Source organism: Rosa chinensis, chromosome 5 (genome assembly GCF_002994745.2).
Source record: "Rosa chinensis cultivar Old Blush chromosome 5, RchiOBHm-V2, whole genome shotgun sequence".
NCBI lineage: Eukaryota > Viridiplantae > Streptophyta > Magnoliopsida > Rosales > Rosaceae > Rosa > Rosa chinensis.
This window is the reverse complement of record NC_037092.1, coordinates 63,345,391-63,358,401: the sequence shown is the minus strand read 5'-3', so window position 1 is coordinate 63,358,401 and position 13,011 is coordinate 63,345,391. Positions and strand designations below refer to the sequence as shown.

Sequence of the window (13,011 nt, the reverse complement as noted above, 5' to 3'; positions counted from 1 at the left end):
TCTCAATGTCGTATATGAAATATAAACTTTCAACAATATTATACATCAAATATCTAAAAATTACATGATCGCATAAAAATAATTGATGTTCATCTAGGAGAGAAAGAAGAAAAACTCATAAATCAGTAACTTTGGTCATAAGCAACTATGTTGCACCATAAGGCTTGCAAATCATCATGGAGTTCAAAGAAGAAGAAAAAGAAAAATAAGAGTAAATGCATGCTGATAACGTGCTATAAACTAGAGAATAAGAGAGAGATAGAATAGAGAAACAGAATATATAAGGAGGTAGAAGTGTGTATTTTATTCTCATTAGACCCCTTTATATAGAAGTAATATTTACATTATAAGGACATAACAAATGAGTATTTACAGTGGACAACCACATTTATATAATATTTACAACAAGGATGAAATTCTTTAAATTTATAGCTGTGGATAGTGGATACCAACAACAAATTCTATAAATGTCAAAGACCTGTCTTAAAGAGAGTGTAGGGACTTTATTTATATAGAGGTGTCACCACAAAACCTCTCACATAAAATAGACACGGATAAAATGTGAACGAACCCCTATATATAAGATCGATAATTATATTGGTTATCTCATGTATAGAGTATATGATTAACCAAGAACATAATTAATTAAGACTAATAATAATTCTTTATTGCTTGATCACTAAGTTTCATTTGATTACATTTGACATATATACTAATGCATCAATACTGATGTTTCTACGTCTGGACCTTTGTGGACTAGGGAATACAGAAACTTAGAAAGAGAAAGACAGGTACCCATCAAATGAGTTGGATCAATTTGTACCAATTATTATTATTTTTTTTGATCGATCAATTTGTACCAATTAATTGCTTATTACAAATCTCCTCCTTTTCAACATCCTCTTCTGCATGAGGCCAAGCCACAACCCTCTCTTGCATGACTCTAACAACAGCTCTTCTGTGTGGCAACACGGCCTTGTTACGTGAGCTGCTCTATTCAGCACACCTATACAGTAATAAAACTGTAGAAGCAGCAAATCTGGACTACTGTAACATATAGCAGCAGACAATGATCTCTATTGTATTTAATGTACGTAGCTGTATTACTTGACATTTGTATTTTAGTTTTCATACCCAGCTTTAGGTAGCTTGCATTGTTGTATATATTCTCCAATTTGGAGAAGAAGATCAATACAATAATACCATGGATCTCTATACTTGACATGGTATCCTCCTGCATGAAGCCATCCCATGCAGTCACTGGCATGGGTTTACATCAGGCTAAGGAGCTAGCTTCTCGATGCACCCATTTGATGATGGCAAAAACGGAGTTCTAAGATCTTAGGGCTTGAAACTAAACTATTTATACATACATATATATAATATGTTTACATTCGTACATATGTGTGGACTGGTTTATAGAAATTGTCTTCGCTTGCTGGAAAGTTTCTTGAAAAGACATGATGTTATTTGTGATTTTGTGCCTAATTTTGTCTCATTAGTATCGTGTTGGTGTTTCTGTCTTCCTGCTTGTTTGTTGATGTTGACGAGCCTAAACTATAGTTTTGGTCTAGTTGATCTGCATGTTTCCTGCTCGTTCCAGCCGGCTCGACTAGTTTCGATATCGTCTATGTGGACCATGTGTTGTTTCGTGCTTAATATCATGGTTGGAACTTGTAATGGATGCACTCAATTTGAATTTTTTTTTTAATAAGAGCTAGTGCCCCTGTTTTCAAACCTTGATTAATGAAACAGAATACAAGAAATAGAGCCTAAACCCTAAATTACAATAAACAACAAAAGAACGACCTGATCGAAATAATAACAGGAGTCTCTAACAAATCTATGTCTTCTAACATGCACTATTTAGCATATTGCACAACTGGTTACTCCATTTGCTTTAGTAAAGCGGTGACATAACGAAAAGATTACTCTATCACGAAGACACATCATTTCAAGTCTCACTCAATTTAATTATATAGAATTATAGATTGGATTGGCACGACATGACCTATTTTAACACCTCTAATTAATAAGATGAGATTCTGAAACAAAAAAGCTGTTCATCACTACTTTCACTAGTGAAAATGGAAACCTCTGCATGACACAAAAATTGAATGCGTAACATATATATGTCATGCATCCAAACTACCAAGAGAGAAGCTCAAAAATGACAAGTTTCTGTAGCTCGATGGACCTCTGTTCCTTTTTAGGTTTTTACAATTTTGTATTTATTTTTATTTTTTATAATTTCATCGCTCGTAGTAGCTTTTTAACTGATAACCCTAGGTCAAAGAGGAAAATAGGTTGGTCAATCCTTTGGTAAGAATATTTGCAATTAGATATACAAGAGTACAAGGCCATATTGAAGAATCAAGCTAGCTAGTCACCTCTTGGAGTGGTCTTTGATATAAAGTGCAAGTCGGTCGAAAGACAGGACGTGAACTTAAGGACACTAACTCGAACGATATGTCTTAATAGAGTTTTGTGGTACAACTCATTTTTTATTTTTCTATTTATGAATGGAGCAGTACAAAAAGAGAAATAAAACAACTCCTGTGATACTAGTACTAAATATTCATTTAGGAGAATCACTAGCAATGAAAGGTTCAATCCGATAACTACTATCTTTACTCACAAGTCTCATGACATTTGTGCTGGAATGGACATAGTAGTTGTATAAGTGCACATTCTTCTTACTCTTTTCAGTTTTCACCTGGAGTATACATATGACGCTGATCTTCTTCAATGTACAGATCCTATTTCACCCACACAGAGCGGAGCCAGAGATTTGTGTGGTGTGGGGTGGTTGTTGTTGAGGGATAATAGAATAATATAATCAAATATGAAAAATAAACTCAATAACGAAACATAGTCTATACTCTATATTATAATAAAGTTTTTAAATTGTATTATTCATCAAAATGGGACTCGTCGCTCTTGCATATCTCAAAAGGGGGGGAGGTGTTGTTGAGGGATAATAGAATCAAATATGAAAAATAAACTCAATTTTAAATTGGATTATTCATCAAAATGGGACTCGTCGCTCTTGCATATCTCAAAAGTCATTAATAATCAAGTCTATACTAAAGTTTTCAATGATTTCATTTTCAATTTACATAATCATAGAGTCAGTAAGAAAATCGCCTTCCATTCTATTGCGAAGTCTAGTTTTCACTATTTTCATAGTGAGCATGCCCAGTCTATGCCTGTATTGAATTTTGATGTGAATATTAATGGAGGAATCAAACGCAATCTCTTAATGTAGTTGTGGACTCACAGTTGAAAGTTTTTTAGTTCGTCATAATGGGTTGAATTGATTTCGATCAGAAAAAAAACTAAATACAATTAAACAGCCATTTTGTATAATTGTAGTAGGACTCAATGACTTGAGCCCAACGTTTTATATATGAAGTGCTTACTTTATTCAATATTTTATAACTATTTTTGTATTCTAAATTAAATTCACTTTTTATTATTTATATTATTCCAAACTAACCAATCAAATAAGATACGTAGGATAATACATGTTGATATGTAGTCAATCACATCAGGGTGCCAACATTTGTAATTGTGTGTATAGAAACTCAATTCAACTGTATCACAGACACCATTGGTTCCTCCAACATCCCATAACTCAAAACAGTTATCGTCTTCATAGCAAGAGGTTCATTTTCAACTGCATCAATTCTTGTTGCTAAACTTAACCTAACTAATATTCTGCGAGAGAGAGGCATCCTATGAAAATCAAATGAGTTCTATTTGTTACAATTTTCCTGTTTCTCAGATACATTCTGCGTGAGGCTAGCTACAACCCTCTATTGCATGACACTGAAAATAGCAAATTCTGTGTGACACAACAGGTCAACAGCCTCTCCTGCATTGGGCCAGCCCTTCCAATTAAGAATATCATTTTCACTATCATTTATTTTCTTTTACAAAATGCTGGTTGAATGACCTCCCCAAATTTTCACTGGGTTTGCATCAGGATAAGGGGGTTGGATACCCATTTGATAATGGGCAAAAATTGATTTCTAATATTTGGCAAACTCTAGATTAGTCACAATAGTACAGAAGCAACATTTGGTAATAGAATGATGACTAATAAAACTAGAGGGAAAAGTAATCACAAATCCGAATCAGGGAATGAAAACTAATGAGGAATGCCATCTGTACAGAGGTGGAATACCTACCCTAACAATATCTATAACTAATGAGGAATGCCTTGTTCCCAATATTGAATTGATTGAATAAAAGAATGACTACTTCCAGCAAAGTTCGCAGGGAAAAACCAGCCCTGCTTTTCCGTCAGTTATGTTTTATGTTCCATTCAACAATATGACCCAATTTCCATAAAAGCCACATTTTGTTGTTGAGTATGATCATGGTTTCACTAAAATGGCCTTAGAGGCATCAAGATGATTAAGGCGGCAGGTCCCAAGAAGATACTCTGGAAGCTCCTCTGGCGTATTTGCCTGGGAAAAAAAGATTGACAATTAAGCATGAAGGGAAATATTTAGACAAAACAAACTGGGGTATCAATTGTTACGATATGATAAAAGAATTGTTTACCTGTATCAAAAATGCCATCTCAATCACAAGATTGTTTAGGTACCCAAGGACAAGACTAACCACACCCCTTGCGACTGTTGATGATCCAATGTCAATACCAAGCTGAATAAAAAATTAGCACATATTACAAAAAGGGCAAATCCCAATATATGCTGGATACCACATTTTTATTATAGGCACTATATAGCAACGCCCTCCCACTGTTCTATTACAGAACTGTCACTCAAAAGCAGAGATGATACATGTACTCTGTCATATTAGAGAACATATGGTAGTATGAAACCTTATACTTTAATATGCAAGTTATGCTTACACAACCGAGCAACATATTTTAAAGTGCATTCATTGCTATTAGCCTATTACTGAAAATGTACCTCCACGTAGTTCTTCCCATGGAAGTAATTTATTTCAAGTGCTTGACCAATGATGCATGCCTTCTTTCCCACACTCTGCTTAACAATCCATGAACCCTGGGGACATAATCATCAATTCTCATGACCCAAATCATATCATACTCAGGGATGGAATTTATGATGGAAAAAATATTAATGTAAAAAAAAGAAAAAAAAAGAGAATGACAGTGCATCTGTTTCACCAATAAGAAGATGTATTTCAGATTCAAGATCATTATGAGACAGAAAGGGAGAGATAGAGATGATATAAGTTTCATTCATGGATCTAGATACTTAAACAACAACGGTAAAAGTTACGGGCAGGCACACAGCCACACATAGTATAAATTGTTCAGGCAAATGGTGCTTTTATACATTGTTTTCCGTACATTGTAACAAAGATATGTAGCAAAGACCAAGTATGCCATTACCACATTTACTAACCTTAGATATGTACGGTATGAGCTTAAACCTTGAATTTCTATATGCATCATCCCCCTTAACAAAATTCTCTAGCAAGGGTGCATCTTCAACTGGAGAACTCATCATATAGTATAGCGCTAGGCTATATGTGGTTGAACCTGGAACCTGATTTATATAACAGATAGTTCGGTGAAAAATTATACAATACCATACAGAAGACAACACGAAAATTATGACTGGTTTACCTGAATGTTCACAATGAAGAAGAATTCTTTCCCACCCTTTGCTGCATATTTCTGTAGAATAAAAAGCTTGTTTACAGACATGGTTGTACCAGCTTTTCAAAGTTTTCAATCAACTTTATAAGTATTAGGTGGAAAAAAAATTGTATTAATAAGAAAATGAATTCTGCAGTTAAAAAATAACCTGAACAATGCTCCCAGGACGACCTCCAAGATCATCTTCACGCTTGTCAGATCTTAGCCAATCTGCAGCAACCATTTGCATCAACATGCCCTTTGCTTTAACCTGAAAACATAAAAGAAACAAAAAGAGAAAAAAGGACCAAAACATAAGCTACAAACTGCCAACTGAAGTCTTTCAAGAGAATATGGAAACAGAGAATGTCAATTTGCACTCCTCATAAACTCTGTGAGTGTCTAAGAATAATAATATTGACTTTCAACTGCCATTTGACTTTAAGGGACTGCAATCAGATTAGAAAGTCCTAGTAACTATTATCGCAAATTAATGCTCAGCACACATTATCTTCGTTGCGGCAGATAAGAAGAGGTTCTCGTTCAAAATGTACTAACAAAGAAACAGAGATTGGAAGAACACAGAAACACATAAATCAACACTCCAAAAGCAGGCCATCCTAAATCGGCATCCAATGGACATGCAAGCTTAAAGCTGGACTGCACACAACTGTGCAACCACAATTTTTGGGTCGAATAAACATAGTTGGAACATAAGAAGATACATTTTTTTTTTCATTCTAAAACACTCACGGTAGGCAACAATATCTCAAACATAGTTCTGTTCAAACCTTCTTACGGTCTTCCAGATAACTTTTGCCACGAATTAGAAAAGTAGAAGGGTCTGTCTCAGTCCAACTGCAAGCCAAAGAACAAGTTGAATCTTTTGGAAGTGTGAACCCATAGTTGCATGACATACTGTCTTCCCTGGTCATCTCTTGTAGGTCCACATAGCCCCTCTTCTGAACTGCAGCACATGATATCCAGCCATCATGAAATCATACAAAAAACCTAGATAAAGGAAGACTACTAGATAGCAAGCCATACATATCTTAAAACTAAACTAGTAATTATCTATAACAACCTGTAAGATCATGCAATCTCTTCACAAAACCAGCAGCAGTTGATAACTTCGGATGACGTGTATCCTGCAATTCCTAGTACAATCAAAGCCGAGTTAAAAACTTTTATGTGCAGAGGTATTGAGATGAAGTATGGAAAATCAAGTACAGAGGTAAACATGTTGACATATAAGGGCATAAAAGTTCAATCAAGCTAAACTTTATCTAAAATGCATATAAAAACAAGTGCATCCAAACGTAAATAAGATTGAGCAAACAGATACACGTTGCATGTCTGTGGTGTCTCTTGTCTGTGTGTGCAACTAGCAATTTTTTAGTACAATATCAAGTGTAAACCACATTCTGCAATTACCAAATGGAGCATAAAGCTGAACAATTGCAATCCAAAAGTGACAAATTTAAACCCAAATCATTACCTGTGAATAGATATCAGAGCCAAAATCAGGAGTCCAGTCAGTTTCTGATTGATCATGGTATGGAGGCTCAGGCACATCAAAGAATTCATCAGAAGCATCATTCAAGCTAACAAGACTAGCATGTTCTGAAGGTGAGTTATCCACTTCTTCCAATATATTTTCATTGGTGCTCCCATCCCCAGTCAGTGCCAGAGCATCAGCCTCTCCATACCCTTCATTTTGATGCACACCAAAATTTCTCCTTAGCTCTCCAGATGAAAACTCTGAGGAAGAATAGTTTCCTACTTTTGCTTTGAATAACTCTCGTAGTGCTGCCAATACAAAAATAGTGTAAATATTAGATTGATTCAACGCACCAAACTACTGTGAAACAATGACAGAAATGCATGCAAAGATCTATCATTCAACAGAAGAATAATACCAGCAACTCTTCCTAGCATTTTGATGGTCATAGATCGGGATGAAGAAGTCTGCAGATAAGATTTCCAGTACTTCCAATCAATTGCAAGCATGTGCTTCACAGCTGAATGTTTCCCTTGGTTCACAGGTGATATAACATATCCTCCACCTGCAAGAAAGTTGTAAATGTCTCAAAATCTTCCCATCAGTAAGTTCCAAATTATTCGCTTCCCAGTTCCCGCAGTCTATAAATTAAAATAATATTAAAACAAGCAGTTACACAAATTAAATTTAAACTCAAACAAGCAGCGAAAGGAAAACAAGTTTTGTTAACTTGGGAGGCATGACAGAAGTGAAATATGCATGCCATACCAGGAAATTTGCATACATGTCGAGATAATCTAATGTTAATACTGCATCAAATACAACACATGCACACACAGTTGTAAGGTCTAGGAGATTTATAAAAAATTTAAATACTAAGCATACATTACTTTTAAGGCAGGCGCGGACGTAGCCTTTCTGAGATGGACACTTCTTATGGAACACAGAATGGTAGAGAATAACTGTCCAAAGGATGTTAAAACTTGTTTCAATTAGTTGTATAAATGTAAACGTTAACTTAATTTTTTAGTCCTTTCATTGGAATACTACCATATGTCCCATCATCTTCCCTTCTCCAATACCGCCGCAACAATAGATCTCTCGGCTTCATTCCCCTGCAATATGATATGCTGATTATATAAGATAACTACACAAAAAGTCATTTAGGCAACTGCCTCAGAATATTTTCAAATAAATTACAGCCCTGGGCCTGACCATGGCATCCAATCGCTATATAACTGCTTGTGAATGATATCAGTGTGACCGTCAAGGTGTTCAACCACGCTGCCCTTGTAGAAACAGAAGTCCCATCTACAAGCCAATTTGTGCACTTGCATGTTAGTTACAAACAAGCTTGATATATGACACTTTGAATGAGAAATTAACCAGAAGAATAATGCAGATATGGATTAAGAGGGAACTATATCCTTGGATCAGATTTCAGGAAACATATAAGCTGCTCCTCCAACATTTAATAATCATAGAAAAGGCTAAAGAGTCATGATAGAGATCCTGATGTGCATGTACGCACCTTGTACGATTATAGCTAGGGTGTTATTGTCTACCTTGGGATTTTAAGCTTGCTTATGATTGACATTATCTATATATTTGAGCTTTGGATATTTTGTAATTGTACAGCCTCAATATATAGGCCTGAGTGTCATTGTATTGGACCGTATTTTACCATTATAAATTCAAAGAGTTATAGTTTCAGCTTGTTTTGTGTCTCCTAGGGAATAGTTTAGTTTAGTCATTTCCAGCCTTCTCTTACTGGGTTCTGTATCATGTTCTCAGGGAACTTACTCAGATCTTGAGGGACCAAGGGACATAAGTGTCTGGAATATGGCTTCTGAAGTTCCACCAACCACACCTACTGCCATTATGGCAGGATGATCATCCCACTGCTCATGATAGATTCACAGTCAATAACACAAATGCCTTTTCTTACAACCACTTAGAGTAATGATTATAAAACCAACCAACCTTCCCATGAGAATCCCTATCTTTCGTTTCTTTAAATAGTCGTAGACCTACATTACATGAATAAAGTTAAAATGCAGTTTCAGCACCTTAAAATGCTCAAAGATGGCTCTTACCATTCTGACAACCAAAGATTGTCCAAGGTGAAGGAGCAATTACATCGGATGTCACAGCATCAGTTTGTGTAGAAGAACAAAGGGTCCAGTCTATAGAACTAATACGACTTCCCCTATTAGATCCACCTAATCTGCACATATGAAACCTGCTTAGTACTCAGACAATTAGATAACAGAAGTAGGAGGAATTATTTCAGAGCTACAAGAATAGACCATGACTGCAACCAGCATGTTATCCAAGTTTGCTAGACATCCAATGAAAAAATTCACACCAATTTACATGACCAGGTGAAAAGGAGAATTTAATAAAGTGATGATAAATAATCACACCTAAAGGACTTCCATATGCTACTTGAACATTCCAAAACATTACTCCCATGATCCGGACCAGCCTGCATATATGCATAGACAATTAGAGATTAGAGTCACAGGTAGCATAAGAATCTATAGTAGAATAACAAAACCAAGCGTTTTAAAACCTTTAAAGCCACTTCCTGAAAGGAATGAATCCATCTTGCGGCTTCTTCTGGACTGCTTGCTCCCAACTATGAAATTAAAATCTCATTATTTTCCATCAACTTGTAAGAGAAACAATTTTTTTTAGAAAGCAGTTACCACACCTTAAGTTGATCATTGTGATTTGACGTATTATACAGTGTGAATATGAAGAATACCTAAAAGTTGCAAAAAACAGCGTTAATAAAAATATATCACTGTCACTAAAGTAATCAGCAAAAGGAACTAATAAACACATTGCTGAATTAGGAGACTGTCTAAGGTGCACACTTTTCTACTAATGCTCTCACGTCCATCATCAGTCACTCGGATGCATGCGTCTATGACAGCACTTCTTATGGGATCCTGATATACAGATCAAGGAGAAAAATGAGCAAGGTTCTTATTTGTTAGTTAAACCTCATAATGATGAAAATTCTATAAGCAAAAGGACGGAAACACAATTCTCAATCAAAATATCTGTATGCGAAACATCCTCAAGGTTCCTCATTCAGTTTGCATTAAAATAAAAATAAGCAAAGATCCTTAATATCCATTTTGGTTGAAAACTGCTGGACTAGATGTGTGCTGAAGAACAAGAAATGATGATAAATGAAGAAAAAGCTCAAAAGTTTTTATATGAAAAGGACAGTAGAAAACCAGAATGCATAATTTTCTGCACTTATTTCTAAAAGTAGGATTCCAACGCCAAGATTCAGACAAAGGCACCTCTAACCTCTGCAACCCATGAGTATAAAGAAAAGCATTTACAAGGAAACATAAAAGAAAAAGCTACCAAGCCGGCCACAAAAGTTACACATTTATACAAGATTCCATAATTACATTTCAACACTCTCCAGATTATCCGAAATGGAATCATCAAACAGTGAAAACACAAAACCAGTTATCCATGTCTAGTCATACTCAGAGAGCCAGATAACTAAGGGTTATAGTAAATGTATGTGTAATAAAAACCTGAAGCAAGTTGTCCCACAATCAATAACAAACATAAGTGGTCCATTCAAAATTGACAAAAATACAAATAGGGTTCAAACAACAAAGTCCAAATACTCAATGACCAAAACTCTGATACCATTCTACTACGATGAGTTACAATTAACCGCAACAAAGACAAAAATCTATACATGATCAAGAAACAAAGACATCAAGATTCTCTCTTTTCATTTGTTTTTTTTTTCAGTGAACTGAAATTCAAAGAAAGTGAAGGACTGAGTAAAAGTAGAGGAAGAACCTCATTGCCAGAAACAGGGAGTGACTTGAAGCTTTTAAGAAGATGGCCTTGAAGAACAAAGTAGCGTTTGCGGGAGTACTGTAACCCAATCCGATTAGAACGAATGAGATAAAGCCAACCCTCCATTGTTTGATCATTTTGGGAAGTACCCATCTCGGAAAGCCTGGTTCTTGAACAAACCCACCTCTCAAATTCGATCAAATTCTACTTCTCTCAATACCAAAATATGTCCATGCAAGGCCTATGTGGGACCCGGGTTTAGTAGAATGGTGGAGACAGAGAATATAAAATACAGAAGAGAAAGTGGAAATGGTGTGAACGCAATCCAGCTATTGAAGAGGGAGAATCAAGGGGAGTTCATCTTTGGAATTCTGGGTGGGATTCTTCTCTCTCTCTCTCTCTCTCTCAGCCTTCCCTCTCTGTTAAAAGCAACTGAATGAGTGCACACCTGAATGAGACAAATTGACAGGCAAATAATATTGTATGAGATTACAGTTTTGCCCAACAGTTTCAATGCACTTTTTTGTTTTTGTTTCTTTCTTCTTCTTCGAAATACAAAAATAAATGATAAAAAGAAAAAAGCCAATTGATAAAAGACAATTAGAAATTGAGTTTGGATTAAACATTTAATTCTTTTGAAATAAAAATAGATAATTTTTATTAGGGGAAATGATCATTTACCCGATTTTAGGCTAAAAATTGCCCACTTGCTCCACCAACTGTTTTTTAACCCCATTTACCCAAAACACTCTAAGGGATTATTTCCCCTTTACCCAATTAATTCTTTTTTCTTTTTTTTTGAGACTTTTTTGCCCTCTCCTTCTTTCTCACTTAGAGAGAGAAGTCACCTTCCACCTTGCTGTGCTCCGGTGACCAGAGGCCGGCGCGGTCTCCGGCGACCGGACTCCGGCGACAGGTGACCGGACTCCGGCGAACGGTAACCGGATTCCGGCGACCGATGACCGGAATCCGGCTATTATTGCCCCCCAGTAATCATATTACTGCCCCCCAGTAATCATATTACTGCCCCCCAGTAATCATATTATTGCCTTCCAAAAATCATATTATTGTCGTCCAGTGAATTGTATGAACTCCCAAAACCAAAATGAATACACTACAGGCACAATTGATCAATTTATAATCATATTACTGCCCCCCAGTAATCATATTATTGCCCCCCAATACAAAGTCCAACGTCTCTACTGCCCCCCAATAGACCACCAAAAATGCACCATTTTGTAAGATTCACAGATAATTTGACTTTAATACACAGAAAACAACAGGTAATTTATCAAAACACCACACTATAGTGATCCCTGTCCCTCGTATCAAAGTCTACTGGTGGCCAATAATGTGTCTACTGCCCCCCAGTAGACCATCAAACAAACCCCACAGTTACATTGCAATGTCAGATTACTCACATTGTTGAACAGATAGTAGATCATTGGCCTCCAATCCAATAGACATTCAAAAAAAAAATGCTGTTCCTTGCCAAAAAAAAGAACTGAACAACAATTCTTAAAAAAAATAAAATAACGCAGCAACCGGAGTAATGTCACTCCTCCGGCGACTCCAGCATCGATTTGCTAAGGGCACCCAGTCGCTTGGGCACCCAACTCATCCAAGACAACCCACTACCCCCACGTCCACCACCTGCTGCTGCACCGAGCACTGACACAGCAGCCCATCCCCGCGCGGCCCCTGCAAACCCAGCAACGCACGACAGCTCCACTACCATACCGGATCACCCACGTCTCCGGATCCACACCGACGCCGTCGAACAGACCCAGTCGCCGAGTTCCTAGGCGCCGGAATAGCTGATAAGAACGACATCACCGACAAAGGCAGCGCCGGTGAGACCTCTGAAGCTTTTCGTCGCCGCCTCTCTTCTTCATCATCGTTGTCGTCTTCGTCCAGAAGGGAGCAGCGATTTCCTGCATCACGGAGATCTCCATGACGCCGAGATCTCCATCCCCAATCGACCGCCTTATCGATCAACGTCCATTCGTCGTCCGGCGCAGAT

At 36.8% G+C, this 13,011-nt stretch overlaps 1 protein-coding gene across 2 annotated transcripts; it reads right to left on the bottom strand.

Annotated features, from left to right (window-relative positions):
- Window positions 1-4,126: 4,126 nt before the first annotated feature.
- On the bottom strand, window positions 4,127-11,425 carry LOC112168450 (protein ENHANCED DISEASE RESISTANCE 2-like). 2 transcript variants are annotated; one of them, XM_024305569.2, is made up of 21 exons: window positions 10,989-11,425; window positions 10,028-10,102; window positions 9,862-9,915; window positions 9,721-9,786; window positions 9,572-9,633; window positions 9,242-9,372; window positions 9,129-9,175; window positions 8,949-9,046; window positions 8,361-8,456; window positions 8,196-8,260; window positions 8,036-8,107; window positions 7,564-7,710; window positions 7,143-7,453; window positions 6,729-6,801; window positions 6,436-6,611; window positions 5,814-5,915; window positions 5,633-5,683; window positions 5,409-5,552; window positions 4,947-5,042; window positions 4,573-4,674; window positions 4,127-4,475 (listed from the first exon to the last, which is right to left on the bottom strand). In XM_024305569.2, exons 1-21 carry the CDS (start codon window positions 11,139-11,141, stop codon window positions 4,383-4,385), a joined length of 2,214 nt encoding a protein of 737 aa, XP_024161337.1. In that variant the 5' UTR covers window positions 11,142-11,425; the 3' UTR covers window positions 4,127-4,382. The 2 variants fall into 2 exon arrangements, with proteins under 2 accessions (XP_024161337.1, XP_024161338.1); XM_024305570.2 differs by having other exon boundaries at window positions 4,383-4,475; window positions 6,729-6,792.
- Between the last annotated feature and the right edge of the window lie 1,586 nt (window positions 11,426-13,011).

What these genes read in the sequence shown, in the direction of transcription:
- LOC112168450 (XM_024305569.2), bottom strand. Translation starts at nt 11,141, where the DNA reads ATGGGTACTTCCCAAAATGATCAAACAATGGAGGGTTGGCTTTATCTC. An exon ending in TCCCTGTTTCTGGCAATGAG is followed by an intron (nt 10,103 to 10,988) that starts GTTCTTCCTCTA and finishes TCTGTATATCAG; the next exon opens with GATCCCATAAGAAGTGCTGT. An exon ending in GCTCTGATATCTATTCACAG is followed by an intron (nt 6,802 to 7,142) that starts GTAATGATTTGG and finishes TGATTGTACTAG; the next exon opens with GAATTGCAGGATACACGTCA.